The sequence below is a fragment of the Carlito syrichta genome, unplaced genomic scaffold (assembly GCF_000164805.1).
Source record: "Carlito syrichta isolate Samal-C Ts95f unplaced genomic scaffold, Tarsius_syrichta-2.0.1 Scaffold302599, whole genome shotgun sequence".
NCBI lineage: Eukaryota > Metazoa > Chordata > Mammalia > Primates > Tarsiidae > Carlito > Carlito syrichta.
Window position 1 is genome coordinate 230,071 of NW_007246695.1, and position 25,175 is coordinate 255,245.

Here is a 25,175-nt window from a genome sequence, read left to right on the forward strand (position 1 = left end):
GGATAGATGCTTAGTACTGGAATTGCTAGATCAATGATCATGGAGCATTGCTTGCTCTATTTGTAGTTTTCTGAGGAACGTGCATAGTGTTATCTATAGTAGCTAAACTAGTTTACATTGCCAACAATAGTGTATAAGAGATCCCTTTTCTCACATCCCCATCAGAATATATTTTTTGTCTTTTTGTTAATAACTGAGGTGAAATGTTATCTCGTTGCTAGAAAATTTTGACTTGCATTACCTTGATGATTAGTAACGTTGAGCTTTTTAAGAAATATATTTCTTGGGTATTTTTATGTCTGCTTTTGAGAACTGTCTGGGTCATTTGCGCATTTTTTAATTGGAATGTTTGTTTATTTTCTATTGAGATATTTGAGCTCCTAGTATATTCTGGATATTAATCTGTCAGATGAACAGTTGGAAAAATTTTCTCCCATTTTGTAGGTTGTCTTTTTACCTTGTTGATTGATTGTCTTGCTCTGTAGAAGGATTTTGGTTTAAGCAATTCCAATTTGCTTATTTTTGCTTTTTTTGCTGAGAGGTAATTTTTAATGACAGTGTTAACATTTATTAAATGGATTTATAGAAAATAGTCAACCAACATATAAGAATTCCCATGTCATTTTAATCCTTATAAAATACATATAAATAATTATTTTGATATTATATTAAAATGACAGATCATGCTTTAATTAGCATTTCTTCCATTACTAGTAAGGTTGAATTTTTTAAAATGCTTATTAACTATTTGTATTTCTATATTTTTGAATTATATACTCATTTATTTCCCCATTTTATTTTATTGGGTTTTTCCCTTCTTTATGATTTCTGTAAAATAAGAGCATTAAATATCTGTTAATATGTCGTCTGTCTGTAATTTGCTCTTTTTAAAATTTTCTTTTGAATTGGGGGGGTCTCACTTTGTTGCCCAGACTGGAGTGTAGTGGCATGATCACAGCTCACTGCAGTCTCCTCATCCTGGGCTCAGGTGATTCCTCTTCCTCAGCCTCCTGAGTATCTGGGACTACAGGCACATTCCACTATGCCTGGCTAATTTTTTTTTATTTTTTGTAGAGATGTAGCCTTGTTATGTTGCTTAGGCTGATCTCAAATTCCTGGGCTCAAGTAAGTCTCTGCCTCAGCTTTCCAAAGTGCTGAGATTACTGGCATGAGACACTGAGATCAACTTATAATTTGCTTTTTAGTTCTAAATTTTTATACACACACACATACATATATATATATATATATATATATACATATATATATATATATATATATACATACACAGAGGGTGGCCAAAAAAAACCCACATTTTTAAGAAAGGAAAAAACTGTATTAAAATTGTAATACTTAGTATATAACAATAACAAAAGATGAATATAAGTCACATTTGACTTCTGCAATTACAAGAGGTGTTCATAGTGGTTACTATCAGCTTCCAGACACTTCTGATTATGGTGAACATCTCTTAAAATGTGTATACATTCTTTTGGCAACCCCGGTATAGATATATCACATAACAATAGTTTGTCTTTTTAGGTAGTGACATTTTCAACCTCTTCTTTTTGGGTTTCTTTTATTGCTTTTTGTTTGAAAGCTTTCTTTTATTTTGGCATTAAATAATTGCCAGATTCTCCTAGCTAGTTCATTAATTTCATTCTTTAGTTTATTTCTCTAAATGCTTTTCATTTATTTTGGTATATGGTAGGAAGAAAGCACCAAATTTGAAAATACATTTTTTGTAGTAAGGTATCAGTTTATTTATTTGAGATGTAATGCCCATACCATATGGTTCACCCTACAATTCAGTGGTTTTTAGTATATTCTTACACTTGTACAGTCATCACTACTATTAATTTCAGAACATTTTCATCACTCTAAAAAAGAAATCTGTACTCATTAGCAGTCATTCTCTGCTAATCTTTTCCCCAACACCTGGAAACCAGTGATTAATTTTCTATTGTTATGGATTTGTCTATTGTGGACATTTCATTGAAATGGAATAATATAATAGGTGGCTTTTTGTGACTGGCTTCTTTTATTTATCATACTGTTTTCAGGGTTCACCCATGGTGCAACATGCATGAATGCTTCATTCTTTTTTATGGCTAAATAACATACTATTGTATGTAGATGCCACAATTGGTATGGATATATCACATTTTGATTCCAGCACCATTTGTTGAAAAGACTATCCTTCCTCTATTGAACTGTCTTGGCACCTTTGTTGAAAATCAGTTAACCATAAGTGTAAGGAATTATTTTTTGACTCTCAATTTGTTCCAGTGATTCATATAGATAACTTTCTGCCAATACTACATTGTCTTTGTTACTGTGGCTTTGTAGTAAGTTTTTAATACATTTAAACTTACATTTAAGTTTGATTTGCTAATATTTTGTTGAGAACTTTTGCATCTATGTTCGTGAAATGTATTGATAGTTTCTTTTTCTGTACTGTCTTTGTTGGGCTTTGGTATCTGGGTAATGCTGGTTCCAAAATGAGTTGGGAAGTTTTTTCTTGTCTTTTGTTTTCTAGAAGAGAACTTGTAGAATTGGGTTTGGAGATTTCTTTTGTAGAAAGCTTTTTTTAAAAAAACCTACAAATTCAATTTCTTTAATAGTTATAGGACTATTCTGGTTATCTATTTCAGCTTGGGTGAGTTTTGGTAATGTGTAGTTTTTGAGGACCGGTCAGTTTTATCTAGATTATGTACCTAGAATAGAATTATTCATAGTATTTCCATAGTATTTCTTTTTCTTTTTTTTTTTTTTTTTTTTTTTTGAGTTGGAGTCTCACTCTGTCGCCTAGACTGGAGTGCAGTGGCCGCTCCCGGCCACCGCAGCCTCGACCTCTGGCGATCCTTCCGCCTCAGCCTTCCAAGTAGCCGGAATTACAGGCATGCGCAACCATGCCCGATTGATTTTTTGATTTATTGTAGAGATGAGGTCTCGCTGCCCAGGCGGGTCTCGAACCCGCGGGCTCAGGCAATCCACTCACCTCAGCCTCCCAAGATGTGGGACTACAGACTGAGCCACCGAGCCCGGCTCCATAGTATTTCTTTTAATGTTCATGGGTTCTGTGGTGGTGTCCTCCCATATTTCATTAGTGATATTGGTCATGTATGCCTTCTCTGTCTTTTCCTCTCTCTATCTTGCTAGAAACTTATCAATTTTATTAATCTTTTCAGAGAATCAGCTTTTGGTTTCATTGACTTGTCTCTTAGTGAATTTTAGTTTCAATCCGTTATGGTCAGTAAACATACTTTGCATAATTACAATTCTTTTGTATTTGTTAATATTTGTTTTATGGCCCAAGATATGGTCTTTCTTGGGGAAAATACATATTTTTAAAAAATATAGATGATTAAGATTCCCAGAATCATCTATTGAATAATACCTGGCAGTTTAAGTTTTCCATCACTGGGTTTATTTTTAATTACTTCCTCCAGTAGTCTCACTCATTTATTCTTCTCTATGATTTTTATAATCACATTCTAACACTCCAAATTATAATTCTATTGTGAATTTAACAAAATCAATATGGAAATAATTGATATCTTACTACATTCTAGCTTTCCATCCATCAAAATGTTTACTCAAGTGTTAGTCTAAGTCCCTTATTAAACATTTATTCTTTTTATTACATAAATTCTACATGTTATTAAGTTTGTTAGTAACTATCTATTTTTGCTATTGCTAAAGCTTTTATCACTGTATTTTCAAAATGGTTACTTCCAATATATAAAGCTATTGATTTCTGTGTAGTAACTGGTCCCACTATTTACAAATAATAACTTTTGTTTCTTCTTTCCAATAGTCACATCTGTTATTTATGTTCTTTTCTCTATGCATTATCTAGAATTATGTTACATAATAATGGTTATTACATTCTTACCTTCTTCCTTATTAATAGTAATGTTTCTGGGGCTTCCGTGTTCTCAGTATAATTTTAATGCTGTGAAATCATACATACTATTACATTTAATAAGTATCTTTTTATCACTTTTTATCTCAGCCTAACTTTTTCATTTAGTAAAAATGGTTGAATTTTATAAAATATTTTTTATCTATCAAGGTGACCAAATGATCTTCAGAACCAGTGCTACTGATTGCATTAATAGATTTCTTTAAATTAAACTACATTCGTATTTATGAAATAGATTTATTTGACTATGTTTTATTTACTTTAACTCTCAATGGATTGAATTTTTAAACATTGAGGCTTTAAAATTCTATAATCATAAATAGTACAGAATACTCATGAATAATCTACTGTTAATGCTTTCCTTTGGAGATTAGAAACATGGCAAAATGGTCATTTATTACTTCTAATCAACATTGTACTGTATCGGTTTGAAGAAAACTCAGAACCCAAGTGAGGTTTTGGGACAATAGTCAAATTATTTATAGCTTCCTGACTTGTGTCTTTGTTATATGGATGCAAAGCAAAATGATAAATCAACTCATAGCTGAATTATGTGGCAACAAACAGGGCAATCACTTGAGAATACAGAAGAACTATTGAACATATCAGGCCCATTAAAAAACCCATTAAAGATACAAAATATTTTTTGGGATGTTGGAAAGTTAAAAAGTGAATGATTTCACTAATCTAAAGTCAACTATAACCCAAAGCAGCAGTTTCCAACCTTTTTGGCATCAGGGACCGATTTTGTGAAAGACAATTTTTCCACAAATGCAGAGAGGTGGGGGTGTGAATGCACAGTCAAACCTCACTGCTAATGTTAATCTGTATTTGCAGACACTCCCCAGTGCTAGCATCAATGCCTGAGCTCCACCTCAGATCATCAGGCAATAGATTCTCATAAGGAGCGGGCAACCTAGATCCCGTGCATGTGTGGTTCACAATAGAGTTTGCACTCCTATGAGAATCTAACGCTGCTGCTGATCTGACAGAGGGAAGAGCTCAGGCGGTAATGTGAGCTATGGGGAGCAGCTGTAAATACAGATGAAGCTCACTTAACTGCCCCTCACCTCCTACTGTGTGGCCTGGTTCCTAACAGACCCTGTTCCGAACAGGCTGGGTTCCTACTGGCAGTTGGGGACCCGAAGGGTATCTTAGCGTTAAATGTTCAGAGTTAAATGAGTAAATGTTTTGAGTAGGCAGAAATGGTGGTTACTGAACAGTTAAAGGTTGCAGGCATTCCTTTTTTCAAAACATTCAGATTTATATTCTAACAAATGAAACCAGACATTGCTGGTCAAAGAAGAGTCTGTCAGTATAGTCAGCTCAAGAAACATTGGGCTCTAGGATTTCCAGAGGAAGGTATTTGCTGGAGCTTAGATGAAACTGACACACAAACAACAAAGACAATGTTTTCATGGATATCTTCCCTTGCTTTTCTACAAGTGTTTTCCAAATCATTTCTTTTTAATTTCTAACATACTTTAGTTGCTTGCCTTCTGTTGTATTGAAGTCCCCTATCCCATTCTATCCTTTTTTTTTTTTTTGAGTTGGAGTCTCACTCTGTCGCCCAGACTGGAGTGCAGTGGCCGCTCCCGGCCACCGCAGCCTCGACCTGCTGGGCTCCAGCAATCCTTCCGCCTCAGCCTTCCAAGTAACTGGAATTACAGGCACGTGCTACCACGCCTGGCTGATTTTTTGATTTATTGTAGAGATGAGGTCTCACTGCCCAGGCGGGTCTCAAACCCGCAGGCTCAGGCAATCCACTCACCTCAGCTTCAGGTGTGGGATTACAGGCTGAGCCCGGCTAAAATGAATCTTTTTGAGCATTGAGCAAATATGATTTATAAAGTGAGTATTCCATTTAAAAATATTGCATTTTTCCTCTTAACTAAATGTGTAACTTCTGGAGTCCTGTGTCTAGGCCAGCAAATTAGCATATCCTGAAGACTATAGGAGCACAGCACACTATCACATTAGGAAGGAGGGTCTGATTGCACCACACCTGACTCCCTTTCCAAGTTCAGATACTTAGAGCAGTGCAGCCTCTAATAGAATTAATAACTATTGAGTTGATTAATAATTTTCAACATTTACTGGGGTACTTCCAAAAACAACAAAAACAAAATTGCCTTGTGAAATATGGCTATAAAGAAAAGAAAGGGAGTGCAGGTTATTGACACAGTTTGAGCATGAAATAGTTGACATGAACTGAGTTCAATAACTGTTAGTCATACAATCCTCACCTCAACTTGGCACTATTTCTCAAAATTATTCCATTTGACCATTGCGAAAACTTAACACCGTATTATTTAGTAGAAAGAGAATAAACTTTAGAATTGCATGCATAAAACTGGGGCCAGCATTTGGTTCTTCCATCTCTGGTGACCCATGGTAAGTTAATATTGGAGATGACGAGGTGGGACCTATGGCAAGTTGTTAATGGAAATTCAGTTTCTGTAAGATGGAGACTGTAGAGTCAATCTTTGCTGGGTTTGGGTGAGGATTAAATGAGATAAGGTAGAAGAAGAACTCTTGTGATATTTAACATAGTAGGAACAACTAACACAGGTCAAAAAGTGTTTATTAAAAAAAAAAAAAGGAACTGCAGTCTGATCTTTCAAATTTACACAATGTATGTAATGTCCTTCAAGTACTGATCCAGGAACTCAGCCTCTTTAGCCACAAAAGTCAGCGTTATAAAACAGAGAGGAAAAATTCTCTCTTTTTGATGAGTGAACACTTTCAGAATCTAAAATTGGTTTGCCAGCATCTAACTTTGCTATCTTGGTAGAACTGGAGTGAGAGTTGAGTCTTCAGGGAAAGAAAGGAAAAACCAATTCTTCCTCCAGGCAATGAACCATTTAAGCTAACATTTGGAAACAAATACAACTACTTGGAAGTTTCAGGATTCCATTTTTGACATGCTTACTCAAAAATTCTTGACTTCATACCAAACATTATACTTGCATAGCCCCTTCAAATGCATAAAAGGGAAGAGAAAAGAGCTGTTAACTTTTACTTTGTTGGTGGCTCAGAAAAAGGAATGTAAATTCTTGGGTGTTTAGGTGTCCTGTGCCTCTGTAAAATGCTATCTTGCCACCAATAAATTTGTATTCGATGGCACTCAGTTTAATGAATGGCTCCTGGTCTTTCCAAGCTGTCTGTCTTCCTTAGAATATCAACTCTGCATGAATCAACTCACCACTCTTCTGCCAAGACAGTGAAGTTGGACTGTGGTGAGGAACTAGAAATTCTTTTAGTTGAGGCAATTGTCTGTCAAAGAAAAGTCTTGAACCTAATTTATTATTTTAGTATAAATAAGCCCCAGAATTTTATTTGGAATGTTGAGATTTACAGAGAAACTAATAAAGACAATATTTCCAGTTTTTCAGAGAACCACAGTATAAACTCTACTCTGGTTTGAACCATAAACATTTAGAAAAGAACAATAAGGACCACTACCACTGCCATCTCTTCAAGAAGAGTAACCGAGATACTGTCCAAGACAAATTAATCTCTCTCTTTCCTTCTCCCTCTCTCTCCTCTCTCTCGTTGTTTAAGAGACAAGTCATCCTTAATCACAACTGATTTGACTCCTTGGAAGTTATTTGCAGAAAGAATGACTAGGTGGATTAGAAGGTTGGTATTTTTTAACTAGGGAAACACACATAAATCACTGATTTTTAAGCTCCGAGGTTCAGTTTTGCAGAGACCTTCAGTGACTGCTATAGTAGATGAGGAGGAGAGGAAAGGACTTGGCTGAAGCCCTGACCACAAACTACACCCAAGGCAATCTGACCTTATCTGATATTTGTTGTTTCATTTTTCAAAACCATTTCTGCTGCCTGAGGAAAAAAAAAATTGAGAACCATTTTGTGAAATCATTTGTGCCCCTCATCTCGTTAATTATTCTAGGCTTTTTATCATTATATTTTACAATGCAATTAAATCTTTCAGATGAGAACTATGAACTCATTTAACATATGATAACATAATATTCATAGGACTCTACAAGAAGAAAAGTAACTTTTTCGCTCTGTATGTCTCTAGAAGACACAAGGCGAGGCAATATAATGTCAGATAATAGTAAATGAGTGAATTCTATAATGACCAAGCAGAACTCCATTTCTTAAAAGACATTTGCTTCAGTGATTTATTAATAATGGATTTCTGTATCTTTCTAAAACTAAATTTTTTGTGAGGTAACTTTTCTAAGCTCCAGGTTAAATTAGAGTACCTTTTTGCACCTATGCAGTAGTCTGTATTAGTTTCCATTAATCACTCAAACTTGGAAATAGCCATTGCTCCATTTCATCAATTTATTTTTATCAAAGAACATTATGTGTCTGTATTCATATCTAGTGTTACTGATAAATTCAGTTTTATCTTCTAAACTCAGTATTGACACACATACGTCATTTATATACACTAGATATATATATGTGGCTGAGCTCAATTTGTCTCTTGAAGTCTAAGTCCATATCAATGCTTAAAAAATGAGATGCATAATTTTAACAGTGATTTTAGTATAAAGAATGCTTTGGTTTTTTGTTGTTTTTTTTTACATTTTTGTTATGCTCTTTTTAGTATAAATTTGTAAGCCCACTAGGAAGAGTCAGTTTCTAAAACTGCAGCAGGCTTGGGTCCTTATGTAGCTTGCCAAGAAAGCATTGGTGAATCTATTCCATTTTAAGGCACGATTCTGGTCATAAAACAGTGTTCTTCCATATTTCCTTGCTTTTTCAACATCAGATTTGTCAGGCATATAAAATATCAAATTACTAAATGCTAATTCCATTAGAGTGTTGTGCAGCTCATGTGTATCAATGTTCTATGTCTTATTAAAGACAGCAAAAAAAAAAAAAAGAATTTTAAGAATTTGGGTGTGAAGCAATTTTCTGCTTCATAAAATACAGTTAATGTCACTTTATGTTAACAGAAGCATTCTTGGGTATGTAGTTTTTCTTAAGATTTGCTTTTAATGAAACTGACTTAGTATTTCAGAGCACACACCTTTAACCTTAGTAGAAAAATATAGCAAAAGCTATATAAGCATGTATAGAATGCATGCATAGACCTGAACCTCCATGCTCCTTCCTCTCACAATAGACATCAATTCAGCATCTTCAAGATCCTTATTATTATTCACTTGCAAATGCTATAGTATCAGTTTGACTCGGTCTTTCAGTCTCTGCCTGCTGCTTCCTTTAAGAAATACTCATTAAAAGTGTTTATTGACCAGTGACTGGCTCAAGTCTGTAACTCCAGCACTTTGGGAGACCGAGGCAAGTGGATTGGCTGAATCCAGGGGTTTGAGATCAGCCTGGGCAACTTGGTGAGACCTCGTCTCTATAATATATCAAAAATTAGGGCGGGGTATGGTGGCTCAAGCCTGTAATCCCAGCACTTTGGAAGGCCGAGGTGAAGGGATTGCCTGAGTCAGTGGGTTGGAGAAGAGCTTGGGTAATTTGGCAGAACCTCATCTCTACAATAAATAAATAAAATAAATTAGCTGGGCATGGTAGTAGTTACAGTTACTTGGAAGGCTGAGGTGGAAGGATCCCCGGAGCCCAGCAGGTCGATGCTGGGGAGTCCATAAGCGTGCCACTGCACTCTAGCCTAGGTGACTGAATAAGACTCCAACTCAAAAAAAAAAAAAAAAAGGTGTTTATTTACTCCAGTATCAATGTTAACTTCATGAACCCCCTTAAATTCACAGTCAATGTTTTCTTCCAACTAATTTATTGTGAATACATATTTTACTTGTTTCTAAATTAATCAACACATTTGTGACATATCCTTCATTTATCTGGCAATCCTCTCCTGTAAAGGGACAGATAGTAAATATTCTAGGCTTGTGAGCCATATGGTCTCAGTCACAGAAATTCCATTATGGAGAATAATTGCACTAATCTAGAAACTGTATCTAGTTCTGCCTTCACTGCAATACCAAATGCAGTGAAAACATATTCAGTACCGGAGAGTGGAGGACAATCAGAATACCAGAATGGTGACAGGTAGAGGGACCCTATAATTTGTGGAACAAACCATGCCACGTTCGAGAGGGAAGGACGGCAGAGACTGAATGGGATACTGGTTCAAGAAGGCTGAGGCACATGGTGTTAAGGGCATGAATCTGATTCTCACACTTCACAGACAACACTGGCTTCTTTACAGATTCTGCGTTCAATTTCAAAGCATTTTTAGTTAAGTTTTCTTGTGTACTCACCTACCATGTACACATTCTTGTTCACTTTATTATTTTATTTTATTTTTTTTGTTGTTGTTGTTGTTGAGTTGGAGTCTCACTCGGTCGCCCAGACTGGAGTGCAGTGGCCGCTCCCGGCCACCGCAGCCTCGACCTGCTGGGCTCCGGCGATCCTTCCGCCTCAGCCTTCCGAGTAGCTGGAATTACAGGCACGCGCTACCACGCCCGGCTGATTTTTTGATTTATTGTAGAGATGAGGTCTCTCTGCCCAGGCGGATCTCGAACCCACGAGCTCAGGCCATCCACTCACCTCAGCCTCCCAAAGGCGCAGGATTACAGGCTGAGCCACCGAGCCCGGCTCACTTTATTTTAGATAATCTACATTTATGCTTGCATACTCAAATTGTAAATGTCTGAAGATTTTCAGCTCATTCTTCTAAACTGTAGCATCAAAGGTTATTCTTTCTTTTTATAGACCATGTGCCTTGGTCTATGAGGGTGATGCACGGGTAAATTTATGCTTCATCTTCTGACCAACAAGTAGAAAATATTGCAGAATAAAGTGACCTGGAAGTAATTCTCCCACACAAAATAACACATTTCTTATACACCATTTTTACTACATGCCATTTTAATTAATTATTCACAATTTTTTTTCCACGACAACTCTTTATGTGCTATTTTTAAACTTTGCCCAATCCATGGTTGACAATTTTATAAGATCTCTATCTTGTCAATTATACACTATGCAAGAACATAACCTCAAGTATATCCAAAGGCAATTTTATATTTGTCTTTCATAACAAGCCATTGAAATAAGTTTTGAATGAAAGTTAGCATAAATAAGCTAATAAAATCTTTCTAGTAGGCCAGGAAGAAGGCTTCCTCTTTTCTAATGGACATCTACTGCTTGGAATTGCTTATCTAGTCTGCGCACATACTTGGTAAGGCTACATGTGCCAGCGTTTTTTAAAAATCTCTCCAACTGTTCATTCAGCCTACAAAAAAATATATATATATTAAATCCTGACTTCAGGCAGGTGTAGTAGTTCATGCCTGCAATCTCAGCACTTTGGGAGGCCAAGGCAGAAGGGTCACTTGAAGTCAGGAGTTCAAAACTAGCCTTAACAACATAGCAAAACCCCATCTCTACAATTTTTTTCAATTAGTTGGGTATGGTGGGATGCCTACAGTCCCAGGTATTCAGGAGGCTGAGGGAGGAGGATCTCTTGAGCTCAGAAGTTTGAGGTTGCGATGAACCATTATCACATCAATGCACTCCAGCCTAGGTGACACACAGAGAGATTCTGTCTCTAAAAAACAATAAAAAATTGACTCCACCAATTTCTAGTTTTGTGACCTTGGGTAAGCTTTTCAACTTTGCTAATTCTCATGTATTTAATTATAAGATGAGGATCCTAACACTTAACTCTTTATGTGATTGCAGAGTCTGAATGGGATAAAAGAATAATAGACTTTAGGGGCAGTAAAGGTTTTCATGGGATGCCGGGCACACATCAAATACAAAAAAAAAATGATAGGTTATATACATTTTATAAACATCTTCATGTAGAAGGCATTCCTGCCCTTAAAACAACCCCCGTGTCCTTTTCTTCAAATCTCTTGTGATTTAACACCCAGTAGGAAATCTGGACAATGATAAAATAAATATACGTGTCAGCAGAGTACAGAGGAAGGGCCGATGAACTCTGGGTAATACAGATGTCTTCTCTGATAGTCATAAGATTATTATTATTATTATTATTATTTGAGTTGGAGTCTCACTCTGTCACTCAGACTGGAGTGCAGTGACCGCTCCTGGCCACTGCAGCCCTGACCTGCTGGGCTCCGTCGATCCTTCCGCCTCTGCCTTCCAAGTAGCTGGAACTACAGGCGCATGCTACCACGCCCCACTAGTTTTTGATTTATTGTAGAGACAAGGCCTTGCCAAGTTGCCCGGGCGGGTCTCGAACCCGCGGGCTCAGACAATCCACTCACCTTGGCCTCCCAAAGCGCTGGGATTACAGGCTAAGCCACCAAGCCCGGCAAGATATTATTTTAAGAATATAAAATCGATGTACTTTTAGGAGAAACTATCATTAGAAATGGTTGCAAGCAAAGTCATGATTCATGGAAAGAACAACTCTCCCTTGACTATAAATTGATATTAAAGAAAAAGTTCAAGAGTTGAGGTGAAAGAAAAAGTGGCTTTCCAGGAAGGAGAAACAAAATGAGTCTCATTAATCAAGAATCTGACAATTGCTTTCTATATCCCAGAAAAGGAAAATTTGAATGTCAATCTTTGGTCAACCAATACATCTTATTTTTAGCCTGAATTACCTTCTTTTTTGTTTTCCCTAATAATGTATGAGGGGGGACCCCCCAAAAACATAATTATATTTTTGAGGGTGGGCCCCTTGTGGTACACTCAGAATTATTCCTCTGTATCATACAGTCGACCAAAGTTTTTATCTGGAAGTTTTGGGAAAGTTGCAGCACGATTTATGGAAGAAACATGCCAAGTTCTGGCAAACATGTGACTGGTTTTTCCACCATGATGACACACCTGCTCACACCACACTGCGTGTTCAGCAATTTTTAATCAAAAACAGCACGAACCCAGTGACCCACGCTCTATATTCACTCAGTCTTGCCTTCAGTGACTTTGTTCCCCTGCATGAAAAAAATCCTCAAAGGGAAACATTTTGCTTATATTGAAGAGGTAAAACTAAAAATGGCAGAAGCACTAAAAAGGCATCCAAGGTGATGAGTTCAAAAACTGTTTTGAGCAGTGGAAAAAGTGTCTTGGTCATTGTATTGCATCAAATATAGATTACTTTGAAGTTGACTGAAGTTTAAACATGTAAGAAAAAAATACACAATTTTTTATGAATAAATCCTCTTCTTTGGGGGTGCTGTCTCATATAAAAGCTTGGTCAGATTGCCTTAGAAGTCTATAAAAAGACATATCTGGATTTCTTGCACTTTTCCATGAATGACAGAATTCCTGGCACATAATTTCCTTAAAAACTCTAAGCAAGCCTTTTTAATGAGTAAGACTGTATCTCTGACTCAGGACTGGGCAGAAAATAAAGTCTTTACCATTTAGAAAATGTCATAAAAATCTTAAGTAATATATTCCTGTTAAGATATATAGAATAGTCATAATTTAACTTTGGGGGATAGATTTTAAAGAAGGTGAAAAATTATAAACTATCCTAATAATATTTGTACAAGTTTCTTATATAAATATTGAAAGAACTGACTTGAATATGAACGTTATATTTTAAATGTCTTTCTATATTCTAACATTATATTACCAGTAAAACAAATAATTAATTTGCAAACTACTTTTAGTAAATGTTCTCATTTACAATAGTATCAGCCTTTTCAATAGAAAACTATTAATCTAAGTTTCTCTCAATATTCAACACTCAATTTTTTTAACAGACGCCAACTGTGAATTTTGTTTTTTTGTTTTTAAATTGTTATTTTGTTGCCCTCTAAGGATCATATTTTTTTCTATAATAATTTATCACCTACTGCTTTTAAAGTGAACAACTGTAATTTCATTCTTGAGCAATTAACTTTTAATTATTTCCAAGGGAATTCATTTTATTAGTGCAAGCATGTTAAAGGAATGGACTCTATAATTTAGTAATAAAATCCTCCATTTTTAGATGCATTTTAGATATAGGTTTGTTAGAATGAATCTGTTGAAGTCTAGCTTTCGAAACTGTAGCCATATTAAATGCAGCCACCACAGTTGGTTAACACACCAACACAACTTTAAAACCACTTGGATCATCTTGAAAAAGCAGTTATAAACATATGTGATGCTAAGTAATTTTACAGATTTTGTCTCTAGTTTGCCAAGTGGTGATCAGATGGAAAGCAAACACAGCATTTACTGACTGGAAAATCAAAGACAACTTAAAAGAATGCCTTGATATTTCAGGTGGGACTTCATTACCAGGAGACTTGGCTCAAGCACCCATTTCTTTAGAGTTTGGAAAAAAGACAACTGGTGTCTATTCTTTATCCACATCCCTCATTGAAGACTGGCAGATGGCCTAAAGACTAAAAGAAGACAGGGACTAAAATACAAAATCAATGAATAATAGGTAGGTAGGTAGGTAGACAGAAAGACAGACAGACAGACAGGCAGATATAAACATACATAATCCATTTTACATACCATTTTATGAAAGAAAAAAAACCGACTTGCATGTAATCTAATATTTAGTAAATAAAATACTGTCTTTCTAGAGGAACGAGATAAAGCTTATACATTCAGCACTGATCATTTTCTGCTTCTGAAAAATTAGCATTTGAATTTTTCTGATGAGTACCCAATTTGTCCTAATATGCCTTTACACACACACACACACACACACACACACACACACACACACACACACACACTCTTTCTTTAAAAATGTTGTTTCTTTGTTGATTGTTTGATCATAGACAATATGTGCATGTGTTAAAAATTCAAATCTTGCAAAAGGGATTAGGATGCATTCTCTCTTTGTGCCCATTTCCAATTCATGGCCGTTTTCCCAAAGGAAACCCTGATATAAGTACCCATGTATCTTTTCAAAAATCTTCTCTATATCAGAATATACTTCAGAACGCTTTCTGGGAATGGATAAAATAGCATCATACCTCACTATATTGTTATAATTAATTCACACAAAAGTGACAAGCACTTTTGTTAAAGTAGATTTGGAAGGCTTAAAAGGAGGAAAAAACTTTAACTTTGTGTTCTTAAAATACAATTTTGTTTATGTTTCACTTTAGGACAAGATATTTAATAGAAATGCTCAGATTCTTTACTAAAATTTGAAATGACTGATTACAAAGGGTCTTGTACCAAAATAAACTCAAAATGCCATCCACTTCTTATACGTATTGCAAGTTAAAAACAAGCATCTTGATTTGTGGTATTTCTAGAAGGATCTTAATATCTTTAGAACACAGAATTACCACCTTGATGGCAATAATCCAACAAAACCTTAGAAATGAAAAGATGTTCCAACAATGTTAGCTAGCTAAGGACATTCTAAAGTTTTCAGATGCATTTATTATATATACTATGTTTTTCTAGAAGCTTCTTGCTTTCTTTTATCAAGTTCTATTCCATTAACTCAATATATTTCAACAACAAATATCTTTATGTATAGCATTTTATATAATATTTATCAGTTTCAAAATAAGAACAAGTTTTTCCACACACTTTTGGCAAAGTCATCGCAGGATCACAGGACTCTTAGCTCAGATATACGAGATAACTGTACACATCTTGTTCTTCCCAGATCCCCTCAGGATTCTCTAAACAGGTTTATTAAAGAGTTGAATCTGTGGGATCCACTTTGGACCTACTTAATATAAATCGTTGGTGAGCTTTAGAGAAACGTGCATCTTCACAAAATCCCATGGCAATTCTTAACTCTATTAATATTAATATTATGTTAAATAAAATAAGCTAGGCATAGAAAGATAAATACTGCATGTTCTCACTCATATGTAGAAGCTAAAAAAGATGATTTCATACAAGTAGAGTTACTAGAGTCAGAGAATGATTGCGGAAGGGGGATAGCCAAAAGTTGATTAATGTAAACAAAAGTACAACTAGATAGGAGGAATAAGTTTTGGTGTTCTATAGCACTACAGGGTGACTATAATTAACAACAATTAATTGTACATTTTCAAATAGCTGGAAGAGCAAATTTTAAATGTTCTCAACACAAAGAAATGATAAATGTTAGAGGCGACAGATATGTTAATTACCCTGATTTTATCATTACACATTGTATACATGTATCAAACTATCACACTGTACCCCATAAGATGTACAATTATTATGTGTCAATTAAAATAATAATCAAAGAAAAAAAAAACTAGAGAAAAATTTAAGAACTACTGAAATTGGGTCTATTCAGATTTAAGAAATATAAGAGTCAGATATATCTAGGTGACAAAGGTATTTTACATTTCAAAATATAGTGTAAATACCTTTTATTGCTTTGTCCGGGATTAATTTGCTTATTATTGGCTGTGCATCATTCAGACATATCAGTTGAATTCACCTCAGACCATAACACATGGTCTCCTTTCCAGTGGCAATCTTGGGATTTTTTATTCTTTTCAATAACTCAGGAATACTTCCTCAATTTGGGATTGCTCCTAAACATAGGATAGCTAAACACCTAAATAATCCCTGCCACAGAAAGCTCAATACACTTAATAAATAATACACTAAAGAGAATCTCATTTTGTTTAGTCTTGGGCTAATGTGGTCACTCGGTGGCAGACCTACGGGCAATTTCTCCACTGTTGCTGACTATGAAAGCCTTATTTCTCTCTAATTCCCTCAATCAGATATGACAGATATGACAGCAATTCTCTCTCTTTGTGTCTGGGATGACTAGGCAGCATGGAAATAAAGCATCCCACTTATTTTTTTTTATTAAATAACTTTGTTGGATATGAGAATTCAAGGACATACTTCCTATCAAAGACAAAAAAATTGATTTTGTTAGGGTTATAAATAGTCACATTTTATATTTTAAGCCTGGCATTCAATTTACATAATGAAAATAGTAACATTTTGGGCCATCAAAATATACTAATCAGAAATCTGATAAGCAAATAGAGGTGATATCAACTTAAAAGCAAGTCAGCATGTTGGAACCTGGATCAATAAAATTTTGTGAAACTCTTAAACTCGTAGAGTTGTAAATGTTCACCTGAAATTAGGTGCCTTTGCAAACAGAACCTTACCCTAACCAATCCTTTAAAATAAGCCCGAGGTTGTAATTAATTTTGGATCAAGGCTTCTGGATTTCCTAAATGGTTTCTATTTGATTATGAAGTATGCATTTCCCACCTAATCACCAAAGTCAACGAGTTTCCTTGTTTTAAAGAATTGTGAAAATCTATAGTCTATAAGTTTCAAATTTGAACTTAGGCCACAATGTCAAAAGTGTTATAGACTATGTTTTGTCTACAGGATATAAAAGGTAGCTTTGAACAGGAACAATTATAGTGACTCTAACTACAGTACTGATTTATTTTAATTTGCAAATTTTACTCTTGGCCATGTACTCCAGTGGTATCTGGCTTGTCATTCAACAATTGTGGCATCCCGATTCTCTTAAAATCTTGGACTGAATTAAGCCTTGTAGTTAAATTAGACCAACAGAATGCTTTACATACCACCAAAGGATGACAGGAGAGTAGCTCCTTGCTTGTCTGTTAGACTCTGAGGAGAATAAATAGGTAAGAATGATACAGAGTCAAAATATGCTTGGAATTCCCTCAGTAGTACATTCCTCAGGAGCCTGGCACCTTGTCTTTTAATAAGCCTACTTTTTCCTCCAGTGTCAGCATGGACTGTGAGGTCTTTGGCTGACCTTCAGTAAGCTGTTGGCTTTTAGAACCATATGGTATAAAAAATACCCAGTATTTCTTTAAGCACTAGAGTCCCTCAGTGCTACAAATGTGCCCACTTAAAGGGGCACACAGGAACAAAATCAAAGGAGAGAGGCATATTCATGTCTTCCTGGCACTCTTATTCAGAAGCATAAGATTGGTGATTGGGAAAGGTTGTCTCGGTTGAACTATTTGCTTTTTAACATTTGTATCGCATTTTTAATTTAATTTTATTTTAGGTTCAAAGGGTACATGTGCAGAATTGTTACATAGGTATATTGTGTGAGGGCGAGGTTAAGGCTTCTACTGAGCCCATCATCTCAGTGGTGAGCATGGTACCCAACAGGCAGTTTTTTAACCCTTGCCCATCTCCCTCTCTCTCTACTTTGGGAGTCCCCAGTGTCTGTTGTTCCCATACTCTGTGTATACCCAGTGTTTAGTCCCCACATTTAAGTGAGAACATGCAGTTTTCAGTTTTCTCTTTCTGTGTGAATTTACTTAGAATAATGGCATCCAACAGCATCCACGTTGCTGGAAAGGACATGATCTAGGTGCTTATCCATGGTGGATTGGATAAAGAAAATATGGCATGGAAGATTATGCAGCCATGAAAAAGAATGGTTGTACTATTTAAGTTTGTTCTCTGCATCTCTCTCTCTCTTTTCCCAAAATTAGGTAGTTTAATTTCTGGAAGCTAAATGAACATGATATGAGTACATTTTATTTGCAAAAATTAGTTGTGCCTAACTAAGAAAGATTTCTTTTACACTTAATTAATTTTGATTGATAATATACTTTCAGATCGTTAATGGATTAGCCAGTATTTCTGTCTTGATACATTTTCAAAATTTTTGAAAAAGATTATGAGGTACTTGCTATTTCTCTTTTCATTACTGTAAAATAATTCAGTTCATTTAATGGAAAATAACTACAGTGCCAGTATACACTCAGGGAAATGCAATAGAAATAATAAGGTCAAAAAAAAAAAATACAGAGGCAGTATTACAAGACATCTTTTGTTCATCATCTCATATTTCTTTTCAAATAAATATCTTGTATTACTAGTCTGTAAATAAATACCTTTACCATTTATAAGTGTGTACCTATTCTTTTCATTCTTTTAATGGCTAGAATCATGGGATAAATTTATTCTCAGGTTTTTATCTGGATCAATCCTATAACTTTAACTGGATCTAAGAAAATGTAAGGTTTAAAAATGTTTTAAAGGGACCAAGAGACAAATACCAATAGATTAGGCAAGTGTTCGACATACTTCCTTGTGAATGCTGCCATTTTATGCCATGCATCAGCTTAGTGTTTCCTATAGTAATTTGGATGACCCTGACAAAGCCAATGGATAGTAATACCCAAAATGGGCAATTAGAATTCCCAGAAAAGTAGAAATTTCTGGCTTCAATTATCATGTCTAACCACATGTAGGATATCTATATTAGTCCAGGTACTGTGTCAGGTATTGTGTAAGCCTCTAAAATGAGTTAAGACTGTGTTTCTACTCCTCAAAGGAACTTACATTCTCTTATTTCACCTTTGCTCTTCCTCCTGTCTTCAACTCCAGCTGGCAAAAATTTTAATTATATAATAGATCCTATAAAGAATAGTAAAATTCATTCTCATACCTGACACTGCTCCCCACACTTTCCCCAGCTACAAATATTGTTGCCAGCTCCTCAAGTATCTGTTTAGAGGTATTGTCTATAGAAACATACATGTATGTGAATACACTTTTAAAGTAATTTTATGAAATGGAAAATTAGCATCAAGCCTCCTCATGCCATGCCACGAGGCTAGTTCCTAAAACCTCTTGGGTTATTTTCAATGAAACTCTCCCCAGAGCTGATCTCATTGAGCCTCGTGAATTTAAACACTACCTGAATGATGGTGACTCTCCAGTCTGAACCGCTTGCCATAACCCCTTCCTAGAATCTCTGGCTTATGCATCCCTGAACGTCTCCACTTGAAGTCTAATAGGCATGTCAGACTCAACTTGTCCCTGACCAAATTCAACTTCTCCCCACTCCAGTCTCCGTTTCTTCTTCCATCTTATCCATCTCAAAACACAGGTACCACCATCCACCAAGCGGCTAAAGGAAAAATCTCAGAAGTATCTCTGATCCTTATCTTTCCCTCCACCTTCACATTTAACCCATTAGTAAAGAATTTGGCACCTTGGATTCATTCATCTCTCCTGATCCCCATAGTTAAAATCCTTGTTCCAGCTACTGTCATCAACCTCCTATAGATTACTGCACACGCTAACTCCTGTTCTCCTTCTTTCCATTTTGGCCCCTCCACAGACAAAAACCCTATACTCCTCGAAACACCCAGAGTTCCACTTAAAAAAATAATAAAACGACAGTACTTCTCTGCATAGGTTGTAAAATCTAAAGGCTTTCCATTATCCTGAGAATAAAACCTTCCCTGGTTTACAGAGAGGTCTGTGTCCCGGTGCTGGACTACATTTCTGAGCACATTTGATGCCCTTCACATACCATGCCCAACTCTGAATGCTCCCAATTCACTTGGGCTTCTTTCCTTTCCTCATTAGATCAAGCTTGAACCCACCATAGAGTCATTGCACTGGGCATTTCCTTTGAACTTTTCTTTGCTTTTACTTTGGTGTCTCTGACTCCCCATCATTTAGATCTCAGTTAAACTGTCACCTCTTCTGAAAAGCCATTCCTGGCCACGCACTCCAGAGCAACCACTGGCTCTTTCAAATTCAGCAGACCACTCACCACCATCTGACTTCTTTTGTTTAATTATTAACTCATCTATTTTCTGGCTTACTAAATAAAACTCCAAGCTTCAGGAATGCTGTGGCTTTGATTAATACTTGATTATTGTTCTAACTACCTTAGTGTTTGTTTAGATCATTGCCTAATTTGTGTGTCGAAAGTATTCAATACTTTGTTAAGTAAATGAATGGATGAATGAATATTTTAAGAGCAAAAACATATCTTCATTTTAAAAACTAAACTTCTGTATGATGATGGCTGATCAAAGCAAGGTGTCTTCAGAGAGGCAAGGTTGATTTAAAAAAATATCAACAAGAAAATTTCTATTAGTCTTTTCAGTTTTGCAATATTTTCCCTTACAGTGCCCTGCTTATTTCTTTTACTGTAACACCCATCACTATTAACTCTATTTTCTATATATCTATTTGCTTAAAATTTATCTCTCCATACAAAAAGATGTAAGCTCTAGTAGGGAAGTGATTTTGTCTCTCTCTTTTCAACACTAAATGCACAATCTCGGATAGTGACTTGAACAGACACTCAAACATTTTTGTCGAATGAGTGAGTTCATAAGGTATAGTTGAAAGTGATGGATTTAGTTCCTCTCAATTGCAGTGAGGAAACAAAAGTACTTAGGTAGAAGAAATAAACCACGTATTTTATGTAAACACTTTTGATTATGGATGTTGTTATATGTTCCTCTAACTCAAATTCTCTTAGACCTCAGGCAAGTCATTAAGAATATTTTGCCTTAGATTTCACTCCTTGAAAAATGGGAATTAAAAGAAATAAACAAACCAATTAAAATTATCTTATCTTTTTAGAGTAAGCTCAACTTGAGAGTTCAGTAATTACCACCAACTGATTATCATTCAGGAATAAATGAGCACAAAGAAGAAAGTGAAAACGAAGGAAGAAAAAAGTCTGAGGGGCAATTTTTGCTCTGCTAAGGATAAGACTTGCTTTGTTGAATTTGTTCATAAAGGCTCTAAAGTCTGGGGAAATGCTTCTGGGCAACAAAGCAAAGTTTTGAAGCTTACGGGTCTAAGGAGAAATTAATAAAATGCAGTGGGGAAATTAAGTTGAACAAAAGTGCATTGAGGCATAGTTAAACCAATTAATTAAACAGGTTTTGATATGTATATAACTGGGTTGCTGAAGAATTAAAAGTAAATCCAGGATTTTTAATAAGTATTTGGTATTCAAGAAAACACCAAACAGTTACATGAAGATAACTGGTAGTTTTTTTTAGTAGTGTTCTGTGGTGAATTTCTTCCTCATTTATATGCCTTACCACCTTTCTTTTTTTATTATTAATCTTAAAGAAGTTATGCTTTCAATAGTATGAAAAATCTTAGGCTTTCCTTGATTCTCCTCTACATTCTTCTTATGTCAATGTCAGAACCATGGTATTTCTTGCAGTATCAACGAAGAAAAGATTTGCTTTTCAGGAATATGTTTACAATTTTTTAGGAAGCAATGATGATTTGCTTAATATACCTGCTTTTTAAGCAAGCATTTGCTTGTTTAATACACTTGCAACCTGGTAGGTGTGAGGCAGAGCAGGTGAGATAGCAATACCAAAAGCCTAGAGTCACACAGATAGAGGTTCAATCCCACTTATCACTTGAGAGCTGTGAGATCCCACAGGAGTAACTTAGCTTCTATTAATCTGTTTTCCCCACTGTGAAAATGTTAAGTGTAACATTTGAAAATTCCTTGGCGTAATTTCTGGCAGAGAAACTCTCAATATAATGGAAGCATTAACAGGTAGAAGATGATTCCAAATTGTGGATATGTTTGTTGTTGTTGTTGTTTTTGAGTTGGAGTCTCACTCTGTTGCCCAGACTAGAGTGCAGTGGCCGCTCACGGCCACTGCAGTCTCTACCCACTGGGCTCCAGCGATCCTTCTGCCTCAGCCTTCCGAGTAGTCGGAATTACAGGCACGCGCTACCATGCCCGGCTGATTTTTTGATTTATTGTAGAGATGAGGTCTTGCCAAGTTGCCCAGGCGGGTCTCGAACCCGCAGGCTCAGGCAATCCACTCATCTCAGCCTCCCAAAGAGCAGGATTACAGGCTGAGCCACGAAGCCCGGCTTGTGGATATGTTTTGAATGCTGAAATTGTTTGTTAGGAACTTTAAACATATATTCCCATCAAAAAATATATATACTTAAAAAAATAAAATGGGTAATGGCAGGCAGATGTACAGATGAATCTTCAAAAACTTCACTGACCATAATATTTTCTCTGTCAATAATTATACTAATCATACTGAGTTTAGAGTGGTCAATTTGTCTGGGTTTTCCCGGGACTTTCCTGGCTTTCATACTGACAGTCCCTCATCTTGGGAAACTCTTCAGTCCCAGGCAAACCTAATTATGATTCCTTCATTTGGAACTTAATCATTATTCATCTGCTCATCCATTTTTTTTCCTGCAGTACCAGATACATTCTTAGGCTCTGAAGATATAAAGACAAATTGGATATGGTCTTTGCTTTTAATAAGCCTAGCACCTAGCAAAGAAGACAGACAAATGAAGAAGTGTCTGCAAGCCCTACACTAAATGCTAATGATAGCAGTTTGCCCAGGATACAGAGAAACATGGGGCATAGGTACTTTACACAGACTCAGATGAGATAACCACTAAACTGCATCTTGAAGTAGGTACGCAACCCAAACCAAGGCCTTCTGCTTAATTCTTTTGGACATTTTCCATTTCTGAGCTCAGTATTACTTATTACATATTAAAATGCTGTCTCTTTCGATTCTCTTATGTCGTTATCTAAACAGATTTTGAATAACTTCTGATCTGCATATAATCTTTATGGAATCTTTGCAAAACATAAATATAAATAACCATAAACCTTTGATTTTTATAGCAGTTCCTCCCACTCTGAATATATAACTAAGTCGAAATCGCCTTTTAAAAATGCAAACTGCATGCCTGCTTTTTTATTATTTGGAACTCATTTCACAAAGGAAATTACTGGAAGAACAAGTTAAATTGGAAACAAAACAAAGGTTATCATATGTAATATTGTTTTAGATACACGACTGCAGTGTTTGCCCTAACGTTAGCAAGTTAAAATGTTTCCGAAAGCTTGTTATCAAAATATTGGCCATCTATTTTTCATTCCTCAATAACTTTTAAAGTATTCCTGGAACACGCCTTTATCACTACAGCAAATGCTGCAGCAAGAAGAAGATAAGACACAGACTGGTTATACAACCAAAAGTGCTAGTGTAACATTCACTAACAGCATGAATACTCGCTTTTCCACCTGAGGGAAGAAGCAGATTTTTCATAGACTTTGAAGGTGAATCAGGGACTTATTTCCAGACAGACTGTAAATTTCACTGGGAACGGGGACCACATCGATTTTGTTCACTGTTGTGTTCCCAGTGCCTGGGACATAATTGATAAGCAAAATGGTGGAGTGTATAATACAACAGATTTACAAGTCTTCAACTTGATTTCTAACAAATAATCATTCCATCTCTGGAAAATCCTCTTTGCTACTTAAGAAAATCAGTAAACTTCTTCGACATCAGCAAATTACGTGGGCTAAATTTCAAAGTCAGTTAGTTATAACGTGAAGCCAAAACTGCATGCTCTATTTATGTAGACGTCAGAAAGTGTCAGCCTTAGATTACATCCCTAATCTTGGCTAATAACCTTTGAGATGTTGCACAGGAATTTACTAAGAATGTTAATGTAATTCTCATAAACCACCCTTGCTATGAAGAGGATATCTCATGCCATACTTTCTGTAGAATATAGGCCAAAATCATCAATTTATAGACTCATCAACTATAATCATCATATACCTTAAGTCTCATAGACAATTAGAAATATATGTCAGATTATGATATTATAGATTACCAAGGTTCTTAGCAATTGTGAGCACTCAGACAAAGGAAAATATTAAAATTCCTACTTCTGAGGTTTTTTTTTACTGTTTGGTCATGATATAAACATAGTTTTTGACACACATATGCTTGTTAATACATACATAATCTGGTTGACATCCATTTAACATTCAATGAGAGAGCAGTAGTCTTCTGAAAATAAGTTTTATGATTTTTTTACCTTTGAAGTTTACTACACCAACTGCAGTTGAATCCGATCTGAGAAGAGACACAGGAACCACAACCATTAAACTGGAGGCAAGCTAGGAAACAGGAGAGAATAGATTCATCAGGACGAATTGGCAGTTTTCAGGAGTGGGGTGGGGTGAGGGAAATGCTCAACCAAAATAAAAATCACCATCTGTCCCCATATTCTCTCAGGATCAAAATACCCATGAATGCCAAACACAATTATGATAATTATATAATTAACACAATTATTATAATTATTGAACAAATCCTCAAACTTGCAAATCATTTTTTCCACCTATATTCACATATTAACTTACTAGGTAATGGGGTCATCTCCACAGCTGAAATGTTGGTAATTTTTGACATTTGTAGCTCTACTCGGTGGTATTCATAAATTGTTCTTCTTCGAACATCTAGCAAAACAAAAATGGGGAAAAATCAGCTTTCAACATTCCTCCACCAATAAGACAATAGCACTTTAGTAATGAATGTAGAATTATATATGTTTCATCTCATGCAATTTTAAAGTTAAGCCTTAACCTGTGAGGAGATTGGAAAAAAAATTTAAAACTAAAAATCATATCTATATGTAATCAATCTACAAAGAGAGTTAAATTTTTATTGAATTTATTATACCCAGTGATAATCTCTTCTAGGACAGAACAGGGTGTGGTAGCCCAGAAGAGTTGCCTTTTCATAAATGTGTTCAGAAAAAGTAAGATTACTAGAAATCTAAGA

At 35.6% G+C, this 25,175-nt stretch overlaps 1 protein-coding gene across 1 annotated transcript in view; it reads right to left on the minus strand.

Moving 5' to 3' along the window:
- PLXDC2 (plexin domain containing 2) overlaps positions 1–25,175 on the minus strand; it is a 137,217-nt gene that overhangs the window by 73,610 nt on the left and 38,432 nt on the right. The window contains exons 5-6 of the mRNA XM_021711807.1: positions 24,755–24,850; positions 24,427–24,508 (exon numbers count right to left, since the gene is read on the minus strand). Of these exons, the coding sequence (XP_021567482.1) occupies positions 24,427–24,508; positions 24,755–24,850 (178 nt within the window). The remainder of the gene's footprint in view (positions 1–24,426; positions 24,509–24,754; positions 24,851–25,175) is intronic.